This window comes from Symphalangus syndactylus, chromosome 19 (genome assembly GCF_028878055.3).
Source record: "Symphalangus syndactylus isolate Jambi chromosome 19, NHGRI_mSymSyn1-v2.1_pri, whole genome shotgun sequence".
NCBI lineage: Eukaryota > Metazoa > Chordata > Mammalia > Primates > Hylobatidae > Symphalangus > Symphalangus syndactylus.
Genome location: NC_072434.2, coordinates 73,975,610 through 73,996,904, shown reverse-complemented (window position 1 = coordinate 73,996,904; position 21,295 = coordinate 73,975,610). Strand labels below are relative to the sequence as shown.

At 40.6% G+C, this 21,295-nt stretch overlaps 1 protein-coding gene across 2 annotated transcripts in view; it reads left to right on the top strand.

The window, feature by feature from the left end:
- The window catches only part of NUP133 (nucleoporin 133), a 73,049-nt gene extending 54,278 nt beyond the window's left edge, over positions 1–18,771 (top strand). The window contains exons 21-26 of one of the 2 annotated variants that reach the window (XM_055234631.2): positions 423–558; positions 6,719–6,837; positions 9,057–9,137; positions 10,634–10,698; positions 15,182–15,270; positions 18,430–18,771. In XM_055234631.2, the coding sequence (XP_055090606.1) occupies positions 423–558; positions 6,719–6,837; positions 9,057–9,137; positions 10,634–10,698; positions 15,182–15,270; positions 18,430–18,566 (627 nt within the window). In that variant the 3' untranslated portion in view covers positions 18,567–18,771. Of the gene's footprint in view, positions 1–422; positions 3,564–3,648; positions 5,531–6,718; positions 6,838–9,056; positions 9,138–10,633; positions 10,699–15,181; positions 15,271–18,429 lie in introns of those variants that run through there. The other variant, XR_010114814.1, reaches the window with a different exon arrangement.
- Positions 18,772–21,295: the final 2,524 nt, after the last annotated feature.

Below are 21,295 nucleotides of genomic sequence, written 5' to 3'. Positions count from 1 at the left end.
TGTAGTGCATCATGATTTGACATCGCATTAAAATCACAAAAATTTTAATGATGTGTTTGTAACAGTCATTGGCCTTTTTGCAATGAGTATATTGTTGTAATAAATATTCAAATTATGAGTAAAAACATACAAATTAATTTTAAAATTTGTTCTTGACAGGATGTTCAGGTGAATATGTAATTGTTTTAGAGCAAATGTTTTGTGCATGTCTCTTTTCCCAATATTTAGTGAGGATGCTTGATATTTTGCTGTGTAATTACTCTCAATATTACGGTACTGCTCAGTTTTTAGGTTTGCTAAATGTTAACTTTTCATTCATTGATGTGGCTTAGGGGAGAAAAACAAGTTTGGGGTTTACTTACCTTTGTTTCAGCTTGGATTGGTACTCAGTATCTTAAGATGGTTTGCATATTTTATTGTAGGCTCATGCAACACTTCTGGGTTTGGCAAATATGGAAACTCGTTACTTTGCAAAGAAGAAAACCCTTCTTGGCTTGAGTAAATTGGCTGCATTAGCTTCAGACTTTTCAGAGGATATACTGCAAGAAAAAATTGAAGGTGAAAGAATTTGAGCAAAAAGATTTACAAATTGGTCATGCCATCAATTAACTCATGATGTGTTTCTGTCATCAGTTAGCAGGATCTCTCTTAGAAACAGGACCTGTCTCTAAGAGGAATGCATTTAGTTAATGTCCATGTGTAGTTACTCAATTATATACTTGGAATTTTTTTAGAGAAAAGTAATTTGTATTTTAAATAAGAATTCCTAAAGAATAGATTCAAATGATTTTGAATGGAGAGGTCTGATTATGTACCCTTAGTGATGCGTATTCCAAGGGCAAAAAGAACTACAAAGCAATCTTGACCTTTGCACAGTGGGTTTGTTGTAGGTAGTGTGGTATAGGTGCAGTAATTCTGAACTATTTTGTGTGTATTGTAGATGAAAACAATTACATATAGTACAGCTGACCCTCCATATTTTTGGATTCCACATCTGCAGATTCGACCAAACATCAAAAATATTTGGGGAAAAAAAGAATTAAAAATAATTCAACGACAATTAAAATTACAACAGAATTAAACAAAAAATTAAAACAACAAAAATAATGCAAAATTAAAATAATGCAAATTTTAAAAAGCCAATACAATATAACAGCTATTTACTTAGCATTTACATTGTATTAGGTATTATAATCTAGAGGTGATTTAAAGTATATGGGAGAATGTACATGGGTTATGTGCAAGTAACTACCGTTTTTATATAAGGGAGTTGAGCTTTTTGGTATTCCCATGGGTCCTAGAACCAGTTGTCAGCGGATACTGAGGCCTGATGGTATTATTTTTTAGAAACAAGCAGAGAGGAGATACAAATATAGAAAGACAGTGAAGAAAAACTCTGTATTACTGAATTTGAATTGGAAATACCAGATAGAATCAGATTTTTAAAAACAATATATTTTCGGCCGGGCACGGTGGTTCACGCCTGTAATCCCAGCACTTTGGGATGCCGAGCCAGGCGGATCACAAAGTCAGGAGATCGAGACCATCCTGGCTAACATGGTGAAACCCCGTCTCCACTAAAAATACAAAAAATTAGCCGGGCGTGGTGGTGGGCGCCTGTAGTCCCAGCTACTCGGGAGGCTGAGGCAGGAGAATGGTGTGAGCCCAGGAGGCAGAGCTTGCAGTGAGCCGAGATCACGCCACTGCACTCCAGCCTGGGCGACAGAGCGAGACTCCGTCTCAAAAAAAAAAAAAAAAACAGTATATTTTCTTGTTTGAGATGATGATATGCTAATTACCCTGTGATCATTACACAGTGTATACATGTATTGAAGCATCACATTGTACCCCATAAATATGTATAATTATTATGCATCAATTAAAAAAATACATCAGCTGGGTGTGGTGGCTCACGCCTGTAATCCCAGCACTCTTTGGGAGGCTGACATGGGAGGATTGCTTGAGCCCAGGAGATCATCAAGCCAGCCTAGACAACTTAGTGAGAACCTGTCTCTACAAAAAATTTAAAACTTAGCCAGGTGTGGTGGTGTGTGCCTGTAGTCCCAGCTACTGGGGAGGCTGAGGTGAGAGGATCACTTGAGCCCAGGAGGTCGAGGTGGCAGTGAGATGTGATTGTGCCACTGCCCTCCAGCTGGGGCAACAGAGCAAAACCCTGCCTCAGAAAAAAAAAAAAGTCTCTCTCTATATATATGTAGATAGATAGATATAGATAATAAAATGTGTGTGTGTATATATAAAATTGTGTATATATATACACACACAGTACATATATATATATATACATTTTATCTATACACACACATACATATTGCTTGTTTCTTTGCAGTGACACCCCAGTAGCATGAGTATACGTGGTTCCATATGTTGGTTTCTGACTACCATTTTCCAGCAAAAGAAGTGAGGGCTTATTGAAGAAATCTTGGAGTCTTATTGGGCCACAAAGCAAGGTTAATGTAGAGATATTAAAATAATACAAGAGCCTTGAACAGCTCCCACTGTTCAAGTTTGGGGACTATTTGAACATCAAAAGATTGGTAGTAAAGGGTATATTCCACAGTTTATAAAACAAAAAAATTCACAAGTCTACAGTGATTTTCAAAAAGGGAGAGGGTCAGTGAAATGCTTCTTTACAGGAGAACGCCAACTAATAAATGTGGAAAGAATGACAGAAGTCACTATTACAACCACAGCGAATAACTGGTCACCAAAGGATGCTGAGACCATTGAGTTGAGGGGCTAGGGAAACAGGATATTCCCATGTTTTTGGAGTATCAGTAGACAGATCTAATAGACCCTGTCATCAACCACAAAACAAACCACATTGCATACTCCTGAAGCAATGTACTACTATCACATGTGTCCTGTTCTTGCCAAAATGTTCACCGTGACTCTAATTACAAGAGACCAATCAAACATAACCTGCTGGTGGGACATTGTATAATACAGTTGCCCTAGACTCTTCAAAAACTTTACCAACTTGAAAGACAAAGACAGACTGTTTTAGATGAAAGGAACCTAAGAGCCATGACACATAAGCAAATGCAGGGCAAGATTCTTGATCCTGAATCACCCTCAAAATAACCATAACAGTTAAGGTGAATGTTTTGGAAACAAGTGGGAAAGGTTGAAAATACTTAATATTAGATGATATAACTGTATTGATGTTAAATTATGTAAGCCTGATAATCGTATTGTGGTTGAGTGTCCTTGTTTTTAGGAGATACATGCTGAGTATTTAGAAATGAAATGTCGTGATGTCTGCAACCTTCATATGCTGAAAAAAAATTACCTATATACATAGAGAAAACAAAAGGGACAGAGTGTCAGCAACAGATGACTCTAGCTGGAGGATATAAAGTGCACATTGGCATTTTAAAATTTTTTCTGTAGATTTGGACTTTTTCTGTTTTTAATTTTTATTTATTTATGTATTTACTTATTTATTTATTTATTTTCTTTGAGACAGGGTCTCACTCTGTTGCCCAGGCTGGAGCACAGTGGCACAATCATGGCTCACTGCAGCCTCGAACTCCTGGACTCAGGTGATGCTCTTGCTTCAGCCTCCCCAGTAGCTGGGACTACAGGTGCATGCTCCCATGCCCGGCTAATTTTTGTATTTTTTTGTAGAGACGGGGTTTCACCATGTGTATCCAGGCTGGTCTCAAACTTCTGGGCTCAAGCAGCGTGCCCACCTCGGCCTCCAAAGTGCTGGGATTATAGACGTGAGCCACCACACCCAGCCTAGAATTTTTCAAAATAAAAATTGGAGTGGGGAATCTCAGCTATGTGGTTTGGATCAAGTATATGCAGATATGGATATCCGGTTATGTGGCTTATCCACAGAGTCCAGCCTAAGATCTGGTTTTAAATTATACTGCTGTCATTTTTTTCCTTTTGAGGGAGTGGATATAGTAGAAAGAATCGGGATTTCAAATATTTTCTCCAGAACTTACTAGCTTTGTGACCTTGGATAGTTGATTTATGTTCCTTTGCCTCAGTTTGTTCATCTATAACAAGGGTAGTTGTAAGGATTGAGGACACTGTCTTGAGAAAAATGGCTTGAATATATTAAGTACTCAATAAATTATAGGTATTAGCCCCTTTTATTAAAATTATTTTATACTGTTTGGGATAATCCTCCTTCAATCTTTTTATTTTTTGCATTAGTAGCACCTGTTCTAAAAAATGTGTGTTTATATTCTATAGGACTGGCTGATAGTCTAAGAAGGGAAGCCATATTTTAGCCTGGCCACCGGAGATAGATCATGTCAATCAAAGTATTTTAACACAAGGCTTTCCTATTTCTTCTTTCTGCCTGCTTTGCATTTGATCAGTTCTTAGCTTTTATTTCTTAACACAATGGGAACATTTGCAGGTCTCAGTGGTTCTACAGACTGTTAGCACAATGTATCTAATCGGAGGGGATAGGCTTTTTAAAAATAACTCTTCTGGTAGTTAAATAATTCCTCATGGAATATGTGTAAATTATAGAAAAAATACAATAGGAAAAATAAGTTGTCTATAGTCCCACCTCCCCAGAGATAACCACTGGTACTGTTTTGCAGGTTTCCTCCCAGTCTGTTTTTCTAGGTATAGAAATGGACAAAAATGTTCCATTTAATTTTTCCAAAACCAGGATCGTGGGGAATGCTGCCAGTATTTGAACAAAAGTATCTGTGCTTTGGTCACTGTTTTGCTGTGAATGCTGTGTTTATGAGGCTACCTAGCAGTTTTCACCCTTTCCTGCAACTCAGCGCATTCCCTAGGGTGGAGTCAGGTTATGGGCTGCAGTCTGGAGAGTTTATGGCAAACAGAAGCCCCTGTTACCTCATCCAGTGGAGATAACCCTTGCTGCTTAGGACCCTGCTGTATATTCTTCCAGGTCTTGTTTTTCTTGATAGACTGATGGTAGCTTTTACCTCATTTCCATTTGCGAATGAAACTCAGTTGACCCTTGAACATGAGTTTGAACTGCATGGGTCCACTTACATGCGGATTATTTTCAATCATTATGTTTCAGAGATTTTCAACAACATGAAAACACTCATAGATATATACCATGTATAACCGTGTAGCTTAGATATACCAAAAAAATTAAGAAAAAGGTTATGAATATATAAAACATATGTAGTCTATTTTATCATTTACTACCACAGAACATGCACAGATCTGTTATAAAAAGTTAAAATTTATCAACACACAAACACAGACCTCACATAGCACCATTCACAGTGGAGGCAAATGTAAACAATGTAAATATGCAGCACTAAATCACAAAATTAACTGTAATACATACTGTACTTACTGTAATAATTTCACAGCCACCTCCTGTTGCTATTGTGGGCAAGTGTCTGCTTGCTGAAGTGTTAACAGTATTCAATTAAAACCCCAATTAAAGTGATGATCCAGTTAAAATGATTCTCATCATCTCTGTGTGAGAAGTTTGTCTACACTCCAGTAAATTGCCTATTGCAGCAAGAAATAAATTTCCTGTTGCAATAAGAAGTGATTTCTCATAGTTCTCGAGTATTTTTTCCTGTGTTTAATGCAATACCATAAACCTTAAATAACACCTTGAGACTCATATGAAGTGCCACTAAATGATGCTAGACATGCTCCCAAGAAGCATAGGAAAGTCGTGACATTACAAGAAGTGGAATTGCTTGATATGCACCACAGATTGAGGTCTGCAGTTTTGCTTACCCCCATTTCAATATAAATTAGTCTAGCTTAATGACCATTGTTTAAAAAAATGGAAATTTGTGAAGCTGGCAGCAGCAGTTAAGCTTTTGGGGAGTCAAAAGTTACCCTCCCAGCACTTTGGGAGGCTAGAACAGGAGGATCGGCCGGGCGCGGTGGCTCACGCCTGTAATCCCAGCACTTTGGGAGGCTGAGGCGGGCGGATCACAAGGTCAGGAGATCGAGACCATCCTGGCCAACATGGTGAAACCCCGTCTCTACTAAAAAAATAGAAAAAATTAACCGGGCGTGGTGGTGAGTGCCTGTAGTCCCAGCTACTCGGGAGGCTGAGGTAGGAGAATGGCATGAACCTGGGAGGCGGAGCTTGCAGTGAGCCGAGATGGTGCCACTGCACTCCAGCCTGGGTGACAGAGCGAGACTCTGTCTCAAAAAAAAAAAAAATAAATAAATAAATAAAAATAGAACAGGAGGATCACTCAAGCCCAAGAGTTTGAGACCAGCCTGGGCAGCATAGCAAGACCCTATCTCTTTAAAAAGTTATGCTGGGATTTTTGACAGCACGGGAGCTTAGTGGCCCATCCCCCTTGTTATTCAAGGGCCAACTATATACTATAAATTCTGTGGGAAAAATTTTACTGAATTATAAAATATGATTGAGAGATCTCCACACTTAGGAAGCTTATACTTCATGAAGTAGCTATCTGCTTTCCAACTTCTTCAAGCAGTAGAACGTATTTCCTTACCTGTTCTCTCCCCTCCTATTTCTCGTTGCTGTGATAATTCGTAGGACTTTGATCAAACCATGGATATGTTGTAAACAAAACCAGCAATCAAGAATAAGAATTAAAAGCATTCTAAGATCATTGAATAATGATAGGATTACCTCTGGAGCTATTTTTTTCTTTTAAAATTCAGATTTGTTTTATGACAGCAAAAATGAGAGCAAAAGTCAAAGTTCATCATATTCTCTTTGCCTCTCTCTCATCTTGAATACTAGAAATGGCTGAGCAGGAGCGCTTTCTACTGCATCAGGAGACCCTACCTGAACAGCTGCTGGCGGAGAAACAGCTAAATCTCAGTGCCATGCCAGTATTGACTGCACCACAACTCATTGGTGTATGTGCTTTTCAAATCCTTAACACTATTTCTTAAACTCAAAACATTGTTGGTGTTTGTTGGGCCATGTAGTATAGTTCCTAAGAGGAGTTATCGTTCTACTTCCTACCTTCCAGAAAACTCCCCTAGAAAAACATTGTTGGAAGCTGCTTGGGAACAGAAAGCTAATTAGAGAAAAATTAATCGGCATCTGCCTCCCCATACACCTCCACCTAAAGGTGCTTTATCTAGGTGACCAGGAGAAATTACTTATATTTTGCTTTTCTAGTATAGGACAAATAAGTACCATGAGATAACTTTATTTCCCCCACAAAATTACTTTTCAAGCTCTTCTATAAGAAAAAATGGGTTAAGGAACTCAGTTTACATGGTCTAGCAGCACTGTCCTTACCCCTTTCCTCTGCAACCCAACACATCCCCGAGGGCACAGCCAGAATACGGGCGCTGCAGCCTAGAGAAGAAGCATCTCGTTGCCAGAGTGATGTAGGATCACCTTAAATGTGTCCTATTTATATGAAAAAGCAAACAATTAAAAAACATTAGCATTTTAGCCATTATTAATAACAGATTTCCACTTTGGGAGGCCGAGGCGGGCGGATCACGAGGTCAGGAGATCGAGACCACGGTGAAACCCTGTCTCTACTAAAAATACAAAAAATTAGCCAGGCGTGGTGGCGGGCGCCTGTAGTCCCAACTACTCGGAGAGGCTGAGGCAGGAGAATGGCGTGAACCCGGGAGGCGGAGCTTGCAGTGAACCGAGATGGTGCCACTGCACTCCAGCCTGGGTGACAGAGCAAGACTCCGTCTCAAAAAAAAAAAAAAGAACTTAAAAAAAAAAAAAAAAAAAAAAAAAAAAAAAAAAAAAAAAAAAAAATAACAGATTTCCTGTTGTAACTGAATTTACAACAGCCTCTCCTGATAGAATATATATATTTAATTTAGAAATGTAAGATACTATCTATTGTAACTTACTAGTATGTGTCACTAAGAAAAAAGTAATGCCAATTTTACTCTGATACATCATTAATTTTAATACCACAGTCCAATTTCAGAGATGGTGGAGTAAAAAGGATGTTCAAGAGCAACGAAATGAAGTATTGTCTTTTGAGTGCTGTAAGACAGTGAACACAAGCAGATAGCTTTTTCTCTGAAATGGTCTGAGTATTGTTGCTATTAAAGGATTATACATACAATTTTTAAAAAATGAAATTAGTTATAGTTTTTGGGAAAGGAAGATGGGAAAAATTCAAATTGATATTTTTAATAAGGCAAGTATTTTTCTGACCATAAAAATTACAGGAAATTTGAAGAATACAGAAATGAATTTGCAGTCAGCTGTAATCTCACCAGGGATAAGTGTTGGTAACATGTTGATGTGTTTTTTTATTTTTTAGGTAAATATAGATCAACTATATACTTTATTTTTTTTTTAAAGACAAGGTCTTGGTGTCACTCAGGCTGTCAGGCTGGAGTACAGTGACCCTGTCATAGCTCACTGCAGCCTTGACCTCCCATGCTCAGGTGACGCTCCCACCTCAGCCTCTGGAGTAGCTGAGACCACAGATGTGCACCACCATACCCAGCTAATTTTTATACTTTTTGTAGAGACGAGGTTTTGCCGTGTTGCCCAGGCTGGTCTCAAACTCCTGTTCTCAACGAATCTGCGTGCCTCGGCCTCCCAAAGAGCTGGGATTATAGACATGAGCCACTGTGCCATGCCTAAAATATGCATTTTTTTAAAAGACAGTTTATTTTAAGGTAGATACAATACAGTTTCCAAATATGAGACTATTTTTACTATAAAAATACAACTGGCCAGGCACAGTGGCTCATGCCTAAAATCCCAGCTCTTTGGGAGGCCAAGGCAGGCAGATCACTTGAAGTCAGGAGTTTGAGACCAGCCTGGCCAACAGGGTGAAACCTTCTCTACTAAAATTATAAAAATTAGCCAGGTGCAGTGATGGATTCCTGTAATCCCAGCTACTCAGGAGGCTGAGGCAGGAGAATCACTTGAACCTGGGAGGCAGAAGTTTCAGTGAGCTGAGATCGTGCCACTGCAATCCAGCCTGGGTGACAGAGCAAGACTTTGTCTCAAAAAAAACAAAAAACAAAAAAACTACAACTTCCTTACAAGACATAATGACTTCTTTTCTCCATAAATGTCTCTAGTATTAGTTACATGACTGTATAATCTTCTACCTTATTTTAACTTGTCATAGCTATATATCTGTGAAGAAAATAGAAGAGCTAATGAATATGATTTCAAGAAAGCTTTGGACTTGCTGGAATATATTGATGAGGTAAGTAAAATCACTTGAGATGATCTCAGGCAACTGAATACATATATAAAAAGAGGGAGATGCCTCTTTTAGTCAATCATGAAAATGAATTAAGCAAAAAAGACTGTATCTGTGGTTCAACCACCTTTAATCCTTAGAATGTATACAACTCTTTAGAAAAGCTGTCAAGGTCAAGAGACTCCCTTTCGTGATAATTCTCACACATTCCTGGGTATCTTTTTTTGTGCGCAAATAAATACTGCTTTTCAAAGTCCTGAAATATTTTTTTCTCTTTCCTTTATTAAGTCATTAGTTTCTGAATCTAATATATGACTTTATCAGTTTATTCTGACTGGGTGCAGTGGCTCACGCCTGCGATCCCAGCACTTTGGGAGGCCGAGGCAGACGGATCACCTGAGGTTGCGAGTTTGAGACCAGCCTGGCAAACATGGTGAAACTCCACCTCTACTAAAAATACAAAAAAGATACCAAAAAATAAAAAAAATTAGATGGGTATGGTGGTGCGTGCCTGTAATCCCAGCTACTTGGGAGGCTGAAGCATGAGAATCTCTTGAATCCAGGAGGCAGAGGTTGCAGTGAGCCAAGATCGTGCCACTGAACTCAAGCCTGGGCGACAGAGTGAGACTGTCAAAAAAAAAAAAGAAATATATATATACATTTAAAGATAAGGTCTTGATGTCACTCAGGCTGTCAGGCTGGAGTACAGTGACCCTGTCACAGCTCACTGCAGCCTTGACCTCCCAAGCTCAGGTGACCCTCCCACCTCAGCCTCTGGAGTAGCTGGGACCACAGGTGTGCACCACCATACCCAGCTAATTTTTTTTATATATATAAAATCTTCATAGTATTCATCCTAAGAGTAGCTGTTTGTTGTGTTTCAACAGGTTATAGTGAAAATTTTGTAGGATAAGTAGTTCTATTACCTGTCCATGCAATTGAAAGTAATTTGGTAGATTTTAAAAACGTAATATGTTGACTTTTACATTACCTTATTTTAAAATCTTACCCCTCTCAGGCCAGGCGAGGTGGCTCACACCTGTAATCCTAGCACTTTGGGAGGCCAAGGCGGGCAGATTGCCTGAGGTCAGGAGTTCAAGACCAGTCTGGCCAACATGGCAAAACCCCGTCTCTACTAAAAATCCAAAAATATTAGCTGGGCGTGGTGGCGTGCACCTGTAATCCCAGCTACTTGGGAGGCTGAGGTAGGGGAATTGCTTGAACCAGGGAGGCGGAGGTTGCCGTGAGCTGAGATCGTGCCACTGTACTCCAGCCTGGGCGACACAGCGAGACTCCATCTCAAAAAAAAAAAAAGAAAAAAAAAGAAAAACTCTTACCCCTCTCAAGGTTGCTGATAAAATCATCATCACAGAGTAACCTGAAAGTAATTAATAGATATTAATTGGCTTCTATGTATGTGGTATTAACATAATGAAAGTTTAAGCATGTATCTCTTTCAAAGCCAGGATTTAATCAGGATTTTTTGTTTTGCTGTGAAGGAAGAAGATGTAAATATAAATGATCTAAAACTGGAAATCCTTTGCAAAGCTCTTCAGAGAGATAAGTAAGTGCTCATGGTATCGCTTCCTTGGAAAGTATAGAAACTGCTTTTCCTCTGCTCTCACCACACGACAGTCAATAACAGAAGGCTTCTGTGACCAGACGTGTTGGGATTTCCCACCTCCCACACTGGGCAACCAGTGAGTTCTGTTGGTGGACACCAGCTGAATGTCCTTTAATTTAGTTCAGTCCTGACACTATCTACAACCACAGGTTGAGGGCTCAGACTGCCCCCGACTTTGATGCCAATCTAAGCCCCAGGTGGTTTTGCCTGTGCTCCTCACCGACCAGCTATAAATTGGGGTTCCCACAACCCTCTCCTTGGGTTTGATTAATTTGCTAGAGCAGCTCATAGAACTCAGGAAAACACACCTACCAATTTATTATAAAGGGTATTGTTACCAGAAAGGGGTCCCGATCCGGACCCCAAGAGAGGCTTCTTGGATCTCGTGCAAGAAAGAATTTGGGGTGAGTCCACAGAGTAAAGTGAAAGCAAATTTATTAGAGAAGAAAATAAAAGAATGGCTACTTCTTACACAGAGCAGTGGCATGGGCTGCTTGACTTGAGTATACTTACGGTTATTTGTTGATTATGTGCTAAACAAGGAGTGCATTATTCATGAGTTTTTCTGGAAAGGCATGAGAAGTTCCCAGAACTGAGGGTTCCTCCCCTTTTTATTTTTATTTTTATTTATTTATTTATTTATTTATTTATTTTGAGACAGAGTTTAGCTCTTGTTGCCCAGCCTGGAGTGCAGTGGTGTGATCTGGGCTCACTGCAACCTCTGCCTCCTGGGTTCAAGCAATTCTCCTGCCTCAGCCTCCCAAGTAAATGGGATTACAGGCATGTACCACCACGACTGGCTAATTTTGTATTTTTAGTAGATATGGGGTTTCACCATGTTGGTCAGGCTGATCTGGAACGCCAGACCTTGGGTGATCTGCCCACTTCAGCCTCCCAAAATGCTGGGATTATAGGCGTGAGCCACCACACCCGTCTCCTCCCCTTTTTAGACCATACAGGGTAACTTCCCAATGTTGCCACAGTATTTGTAAACTGCTGTGGCACTGGTGGGAGTGTCTTTTAGCATGCTAATGCATTATAATTAGTGTATAATGAGCAGCAAGGACGACTAGAGACCACTGTCTTGGTTTTGGCTGGTTTTGGCTGGCTTCTTTACCACATCCTGTCTTATCAGTGGGGTCACTGTGACCTGTGTCTTGTGATACCAGTCCTGCTGACCTGTCTCTTCCTGTGACTAAGAATTCCTAACCTCCTGGGAATGCTGATTCTAACGCATCTGAAAGTATCACATAGAATACAGATGGAGAGATCATGGGGTGAGGTATGGGGGAAGGGGCTTAGAGCTTCCAAAGCCTCTCTGGCCTTCCACCTTCCAGGAACCTCCACGTGTTCAGCTATCAGGAAGCTCTTCGAACCCTGTCGTTTTGTGTTTTTATGGAAGCTTCGTTATGTAGACATGATTGATTAAAGTTGGTAACCAATTTAACCTTCAGCCCCTCTTCCCTCCCTGGATATTGAGGAACAGGGCTGAAAAGTCCCAACTCTGTGCTTGTTCTGGTGACCAGCCCCTATCCTGAAGCTAGCTGGGAGCTGCCAGCTGTCAGCCAACTCAATAGTATTAAAAAAAAAAAAAAAAAAAAGATGCCGGGCGCGGTGGCTCAAGCTTGTAATCCCAGCACTTTGGGAGGCCGAGGCGGGCGGATCACGAGGTCAGGAGATCGAGACCACAGTGTAAACCCCGTCTCTACTAAAAATACAAAAAATTAGCCGGGCGTGGTGGCGGGCGCCTGTAGTCCCTGCTACTCAGAGAGGCTGAGGCAGGAGAATGGCGTGAACTCGGGAGGTGGAGCTTGCAGTGAGCCGAGATTGCGCCACTGCACTCCAGCCTGGGCCACAGAGCGAGACTCCGTCTCAAAAAAAAAAAAAAAAAAAAAAAAAAAGACATCTCTGGAGATCCTAAGGATTTTAGGAGTTGCAAAGCAGGAAGTGGGGTGAGGAAGAAGATTAAATACATGTTTCACAGTATCACAGGAAGATTATGATATTATATGTCAAACGGTTTTATAACCTAACCATATTGTAACATATATATTATGAAAATTTTAACGGTTACATTAGTAATATTTATTTAGTCTTGGTCTTCTCTATTTTAATAATTAAGAATAGCAAGAATAGCCTAAAGACTTAGGACCACTCTTATAATCACTACTTTTGATTTTAAAATTTAGATTGTCAGTTTGCATAGAAATACACATCCCTTATTTTCTTTCTGTTTTTGTGATGGAGTTTCACTCTTGTTGCCCAAGCTGGAGTGCAGTGGCACAGTCTCGGCTCACTGCAACCTCCACCTCCTGGGTTCAAGTGATTCTCCTGCTTCAGCCTCCCGAGTAGCTAGGATTACAGGCGTGTACCACCACGCCTGGCTAATTTTGTATTTTTAGTAGAGACAGGATTTCTCCATGTTGGTCAGGCTGGTCTCGAACTCCTGACCTTGTGATCTGCCTGCCTCGGCCTCCCAAAGTGCTGGGATTACAGATGTGAGCCACCATACCCGGCCACATCCCTTATTTTCATAGAAGTAAGGCTTGTCATGCCAAACGAGACTTGAAGCTATGATTTTGTTTTATTTATTTGTTTATTTTTATTTTTATTTATTTTTTATTTTTTATTTTTTTTTTTTGATGGAGTCTGGCTGTGTCGCCCAGGCTGGAGTGCAGTGGCACAATCTTGGCTCACTGCAAGCTCCACCTCTCGGGTTCATGCTATTCTCCTGCCTCAGCCTCCTGAGTAGTTGGAACTACAGGCCCCCACCACCACAGTTGGCTAATTTTTTTAAATGTATTTTTAGTAGAGATGGGGTTTCACTGTGTTAGGCAGGATGTTCTCGATCTCCTGACCTCGTGATCCACCCGCCTCACTCAGCCTCCCAAAGTGCTGGGATTATAGGCCTGAGCCACCACGCCCGGCCTATTTTGTTTTTTAAGTTACTACAATTTGAGGGTCAGTGCCCTTTTCTAAGGCATTAAGTACTACTTTCTCTTTTTTTGTTTGTTTTGTTTTTTGTTTTTGAGACAGAGTCTCGCTCTGTCACCTAAGGCTGGAGTGCAGTGGCTCAATCTCGGCTGGCCGCAACCTCCGCCTCCCAAGTTCAAGCGATTCTCCTACCTCAGCCTCCTGAGTAGCTGGGATTACAGGCATGCGCCACCATGCCCAGCTAATTTTTTGTATTTTTAGTAGAGACCCGGTTTCTCCATATTGGTCAGGCTGATCTCAAACTCCCAACCTCAGGTGATCTGTCTGCCTCGGCCTTCCAAAGTGCTGCGATTACAGACATGAGCCACCGCGCCCGGCAAGTACTACTTTCTCACAGTCATATCCTTTCTGCAGAGGAAGACTTCCACCTATGAAAATGGTGTTTACGTTACGATTCAATGGCAAAGACTAATCAGTTGAAGGAACGAATTCTTTCCAGGAAAAGAATTTTAAACAAAGCATGACTTGAATGCTAAAAGCCTTCTCCTACTCACAATTTCCTTTTTCCTGTGGTAAAATATTATAGAAGAGCTATTTTTACTAAAATATTTCTTCCCTCCTCTGATCACTCCAAAATAGTTAAAATTGCTGTTAAGTTTAGTCTTAGAGGTCAGTCCCTGAAGCTTCTAGCTTTATGCCTACTTGATTGTTTGGTCCCATCCCAGTCATACAAAAGGATGCTATCATTTTGATTAGAATTCCTTGTCTTAGTTTCCTGTTTAAAAATTTTAAAGGTATCATGTCCATTGATTACAGAGCAGTGGTTTGGTATTTTTATTTTAGTAGTAGATAGTCACAACTACATAAAGCTTCTGGCTGGGTCCAGTGGCTCATGCCTGCAATCCCAGCACTTTGGGAGGCCAAGACAGGAGGATTTCTGGAGCCCAGGAGTTCAAGACCAGCCTGGGAACATAGCGAGACTTTGTCTCTACACAAAAGTAAAAAATTAGCCAGGCACAAAGTGGTGCATGCCTATGGTCCTAGCTACTTGAGAGGCTGAGGTGGGAGGAACGCTTGAGCCGGAGGAGTTAGAAGCTGCAGTGAGTCATACTTTGGGGTCCATACTGAATGTGTTACTTACTAATAGAATTTTCTTCAGAAAGATACCTCACTACTTGGTTTTTGAAATCAAATACATAAGAGTTATATTGAGTCAGTAGCTACCTTGAGTGTAACATCTTTTTTTAAATGTATTTTCCTTGGCTTCTCTTGCATGTTCCCTAGAGTGTAATGTCTTATCTCTAATGTAGAAACTGTCAGTATATTCAGCGTGTAAAGTGCCTTTATTTAAATGATTTGGAACGGTATCACAAAACTCAGATTCTCCATCCCCCACAGCCATCAAAATAAAACCATGATAGCAAATAGATCATTTATTTCAGCTATATCAGTGATTTCATTTTTCCCTCATAATGATTTTGTTTTCCAGCTGGTCCAGTTCTGATGGCAAAGATGATCCAATTGAAGTATCTAAAGACAGTATATTTGTGAAGATCTTACAGAAACTTTTAAAAGATGGTAAGTGGTTTGTTACTATACTGTTGGAAATTACAGTATCACTCCTCAGTTTTTTGGTTTTTTTTTTTTTGAGACGGAGTCTTGCTCCGTCACCCAGGCTGGAGTGCAGTGGCATGATCTCGGCTCAGTGCAACCTCCACCTCCCAGGTTCAAGCGATTCTTCTGCCTCAGCCCCTGGAGTAGCTGGGACTACAGGCCCGCGCTACCATGCCCGGCTAATTTTTGTATTTTTAGTAAAGGCAGGGTTTCACCATATGGGCCAGGCTGGTCTCAAACTCCTGACCTCGTGATCCACCTGCCTTGGCCTCTGTCTAAAGAAAAAAAAAAAAACCCAGAAGCTTTCATTTGGAGTCTATCCACACTGATCTCCAAGCATTAGTTTTCAGATTTGTAGCTTCCTTTCATAGCTATAAAAATGCCACAGACTGAATTGTGTCTAATTAAGTATCTAGCACTAATATTTAAGGGCAGCTTTGCAGTTTTTGTTATTCTTAGTGGATTATAAAGCAGGTGAAAAATAGGAATGGAAAGTCATAATTTCATAAAGGACAAGAACAGTAGAAACTTTTTTTTTTTTTGAGACGGAGTCTCATTCTGTTGCCCAGGCTGGAGTGCAGTGGCTCAATCTCGGCCTACTACAACCTCCACCTCCTGGGCTCAAGTGATTCTCCTGCCTCAGCCTCCTGAGTAGCTGGGATTACAGGCACGTACCACCACGCCTGGCTAATTTTTGTATTTTTAGTAGAGACAGGGTTTCACCATGTCGGTCAGGCTGGCCTCGAACTCCTGACCTCGTGATCTGCCCACCTCGGCCTCCCAAAGTGCTGGGATTACAGGCATGCACCCCCGCGCCCAGCTGAAACTTTTATTTAAATAAAAAACATAGGCAGGTGCAGTGGCTCACACTGTGGGAGGCTAAGGTGGGAGAATCACTTGAGCCCAGTAGTTCAAGACCAGCTGGAGCAACATAGGGAGATCTTGTCCCTATTTAAAAAAAAAAAAAAGAATTAGTTGGGCACAGGGGTGCATGCCTGTGGTTCCAGCTACTGGGGAGGCTAAGGTAGGAGATTGCTTGAGCCCAGGAGGTGGAGGCTGCAGTGAGCTCTGATGGTGCCACTGCACTTCAGCCTGGGTGATACAGTGAGACCTTGTCTCAAAAAAAAAAATTTTATGTGTGTGTGTGTATTATATATGTATATTTTACATATATAAGGCGTGTGGTTTTTTAATAACAGGACAAATGTACTTTTGGAACCTTCTTAATAATATGGCTTTCATGTACAATAGTGTTTTTAAAGGACAGATTCTGAAGGTAGGGAGATACAGATAACCTTGCATTATATTTCATAGGCATTGACAGTGCAACAGCTACTTCAGCCTGTGCATTCTTCCTGCAGACATATTTAAATTATCCACAAGGTTTGTTTTTACATGTTACCTGAAATACATTATACATATAGAACAAAATGCATGTCTCATTAAATGGAGTTTAAATTTTTTTCTAGTTAGTCACCAACATTTAATAGTTGAGAATAGTGTTATAAAAGTCTTATTTTGCCGGGCGTGGTGGCTCATGCCTGTAATCACAGCACTTTGGGAGGCCGAGGCAGGAGAATCCCTTGAGATCAGGAGTTCAAGACCAGCCTGGGCCACATAGCAAGACCCCACCTCTACAGAAAAAAAAAAAAAAATTAGCCAGGCTTGGTGGTGTATGCCTATAGTCCCTGCTACTCAGGAAGCTGAGGTGGGAGGATCACTTGAGCTTGGAAGATCAAAGGATTGAAGCTACAGTGAGCTACGATTGTACCACTCCACTCCAGCCTGGGTGACAGAGTGGAGACCCTATCTCAATAAAAAATAAAAACTACAATTAAGAACCAAAAAATAGTCTGGGCACAGTGGCTCATGCCTGTAATCCCAGCACTTTAGGAGACTGAGGTGAGTGGATCGCTTGAAGTCAGGAGTTCAAGACCAGCCTGGCCAACATGGTAAAACACCGTTTCTACTAAAAATACAAAAAATTAGCCGGGTGTAGTGGTGGGCACCTGTAATCCTAGTTACTGGGGTGGCCGAGGCAGGAGAATCACTTGAACCCAGAAGGCAGAGGTTGCTGTGAGCCGAGATCGCACCATTGCACTCAAGCCTGGCCAGCAGAGTGAGACTCCGTCTGGAAAAAAAAAAAAAAAAAAGAACCAAAAAATAATGCAAGGCCCTTTGAGTATTTTTTTTTTTTTTTTTTTTGAGACAGAGTCTTGCTCTGTCGCCCAGGCTGGAGTGCAGTGGCACGATCTCGGCTCACTGCAAGCTCCGCCTCCCGGGTTCATGCCATTCTCCTGCCTCAGCCTCCCGCGTAGCTGGGACTACAGGCGCCCGCCATCACGCCCGGCTTATTTTTTGTATTTTTAGTAGAGACGGGGTTTCACCATGTTAGCCAGGATGGTCTCGATCTCCTGACCTTGTGATCCACCCCCCTTGGCCTCCCAAAGTGCTGGGATTACAGGCTTGAGCCAATGCACCCAGCCGCTTTTTTAAACCAGTATTTGATTTTGAGAATCTTATGGTAATGTAACAAATTATAAAAATATTATTGGCTTATTAATTTGAAAATTTTCGTCTAGTTTTCTCTATTTGTCAAATGAGAAAATTGTATATGTTTGTTTGTAACTAAACAGATGTCAAACAATCCATTTAGTTCATGTTCACTGGCTTTCAGCTCTATGGATGATTTGTGAAGAAATGGTTCTTTTGCCTATCCAATTTTAGATTTATACTGTAAATACATTTTGAGATCCTGTAGCTAGCGTTCATAACAGTATTACTACTAAATTATTCCCTAAATAGGGGATCATATAAGTGTTTGAAATACTTGTTTTCAAGCTTGGGAATACATGAAAACATTTCAGATCTTATTAAACACTTTAAATAGAATGGCTATTTTGACCACTGGAGGGAAAAACACTCAGGCAGCCCCTGTAAAGGATATCACATTGTTAGACTTGAAAGTATGTTTGACGGAAGGAATTTAGAAGAGAGTATTTCCCAACAGCAAAGTGACGTTATATTTAAATAGACGCACAGGTGCTTTTGTCATCAATCATCTGAATTCATTTGAGCGTTTTATAATAATTGAAAAATGACTTCTTGTGTTTGTGTTTATAGGCATTCAGCTCAGTGAGTACTTACCGGAGGTGAAAGACCTGCTACAAGCAGATCAGCTTGGAAGCTTAAAGTCCAATCCTTACTTTGAGTTTGTTTTGAAAGCAAATTATGAATATTATGTTCAGGGACAAATATAACTTTTTCTAAAAATGGCCATTGTTTATGAAATTTGTATAAGTGTGTCCTTATAAAAATTTTAGGCCGCAAACAAGTGTAAGTTTGTACAATTTCATAACATGCATAGCTGAGTTTTTACACTTTATATGTAGGAAGCCAATATAAAATAGTTATGTAACTGTGATTTTGGTTTTCAGTTACGTGACTTGTTTTTTCCACCTGAAATGTGTCAGTTGTTGTTCGTGTACTCGGTGCCCTTTCTTTTTACTCTGATGTGGTCCCAGGTTCTGGAGTTCTTGTCTGGTTCTAGCTACTCACATGTACAAATCACTTCTAGGCCTCAGTTTCTGTGACCATGAAAATTACTAGATTGCACTAGCTTGTCTCTAAAATTGCCATGACTCCAGATACTTTGCACTGAAGAGAATCTCGGGGGTTTGGTATCTGTTTCAGTTAGGGCTAATGGGAAATGTCCAGTAAGATAAATGTCAACTTCTGCTGACCTATGCGATGAAAAACCAAAGGAGAGCGGGCCTAACTCATGTGAGCTTGATAACTGATGAACTCATCGGGAGCATTTTAAACTTTTCTACATAAATAATAAATGAGCACTAATGAAAGTATTTTAGTGAATGAACCATTTATGTGGTTTGCTAACCTATCTAGAAATTACTGTTGATGTTTAGTTCTAATCTTTCAGTATGGGGATTCAGCCAGCTCATGTATTTTCAGAATGACTCATGAATCTTTACCACAGTCTGCCTAGCTAGTCAAGAGCATGAATGATGCTAGAAACCATTATAGGTTTTCCTAATATGGCAGTTGATGTGACTAAAAGGTACTGTTCTCTCAGAGCTTTGTCCTGACCAGTGTCATCACTCACTCAGTGTTTATCTGGGTTTTAAATAAAGGCCAGAGGTTGGGCAGGGAGTTGCTGGCATGTCCGTGCCTTGGCCCAGTAGAATGCCCACTAACCAGCTTGCTCCAGCAGCTGAAAAGGTCAGAAGTTAAACATGGTGAAGAGTCCAGTTCCTGGATTCAGAAAGCCCAGCATCAGGCCCTCTCCCCGGCAGGCTGCAAGGCCAGCCCTTGAGTATGTTTGGAAGAGCAGGTTAATGGAGCTGTTTGTAAATCAAAGGGAAGAAATGAGCAGCCTTGTCTTTTTCTCTTTGTAGCTTGTGTGTTAGGACAGCATTAGGGTCTGGGTTAGGAACATGTTGGAAGGTACTAAGAGAAGTTAGGAAGAGCAGCTTGTCAGATGGCCAGTAAGAAACTGCTGAGCACTTGTATTGTAAGATGAGGCTTTGTTTTTACATGGAGGTCAGCTGTCAGTGTTCACTTCTCACCTGTAGGACCCTGTCAGGTGATAATGTGCTCTGGGACACACAGGCTCCCACCACCCTCCTGTGCTGCTGCAAACCTAGCCATCCCTGGTGTATGGGACGGTACCACAGGAAAGCCGATCTGATCATGCCCCAGAACCCACTGATCATGTCGACGTAAAACGACTGCTCTTACGGTGTGAAGTAGAGTCATCCTGTTCAAGGGAAGAAAAAGCTCGCTCTTTTAATCCTCTTTCTATCTCATAGTAACTATTACACCCAAATGGTTGAGTTTTTAAAAATTATTTTAACAGTAAAAATGAAATTAAGACCTAGGATTTTGAACAATTTTTTCTCTAGAATTTTAAAAATTGGTTTCACAACGTAGTCTTCATCAAAGAATTATTAATGGTTTTTGTATAAATCAAGTAGCTGATAAGTATACAGATGCTGTGTGACATTTCTGTGGAAAGAGATACTTTACTGACTTGGAAAAGGTTCGTGATCACGTGTCTATAAGTGCTGCCCTGAGAGTCCCAGCTTGGGACCTTGACAGAATACAAGAGTAAAGTGTTGTGTGTGATCATGAGCAGAGGGGAGTGTACGCAGGCATGGGGACTGGCATGTCTTGAGGATTCGTGAACAGAATGGTGTCAAGGATTGCAGCAGACCTGGAGATAGACAGTAAAAACTTGCTGAACTCCTGAGTGAGGTAAAGGCTACTGACGCCTCTCTTTGAGGGCTTTCATTTTTAATGATTGAACTGTGTTTCTTTTTTTACTTTAGGGGCTGAATTGTAGTTTTCCTAACATCACCCACCTACATCCTACACACCTGGACATTTTGAGGCTAACTACAAAAGCAGTGTAGCCTGTTCCTGACATTTTATCCTGAGGATGCCTGAAAAAAAAAAAAAAAAAAAAAAAAAAAAAAAAATATATATATATATATATATATATATATATACACACACACACACCTGTGTAAACAAATCCACTCATTAAAAGCCGACATACATTTTAAAAAAATAATACTGGGTCAGGTATGGTGGCTCACACCTAGCACTTTGGGAGACCAAGATGGGAGAATCGCTTGAGCTCAGGAATTTACAACCAGCCTGGGCAACATAGCAAGACCCTGTCTGTACAAAAAAAAATTATAAAAATTAGCCAGGCGTGGTGATGTGTTCCTGTAGTCCCAGCTACTTGGGAGGCTGAGTTGGGAGGATTGCTTAAGCCCAGGAGTTTGTGACTACAGTGAGCCATGGTCACACTACTGCACTCCAGCCTGGGTGACAGATTAAGACCCTGTCTCAAATAATACTATGTAATTCTAAATTTTAAGAAAAACACTATAGAAAATGAAAAGGAAAATAGACCTCTGTAATCCCACCAGCTGGAAATAATTTTAGTCACCATTATGAAATA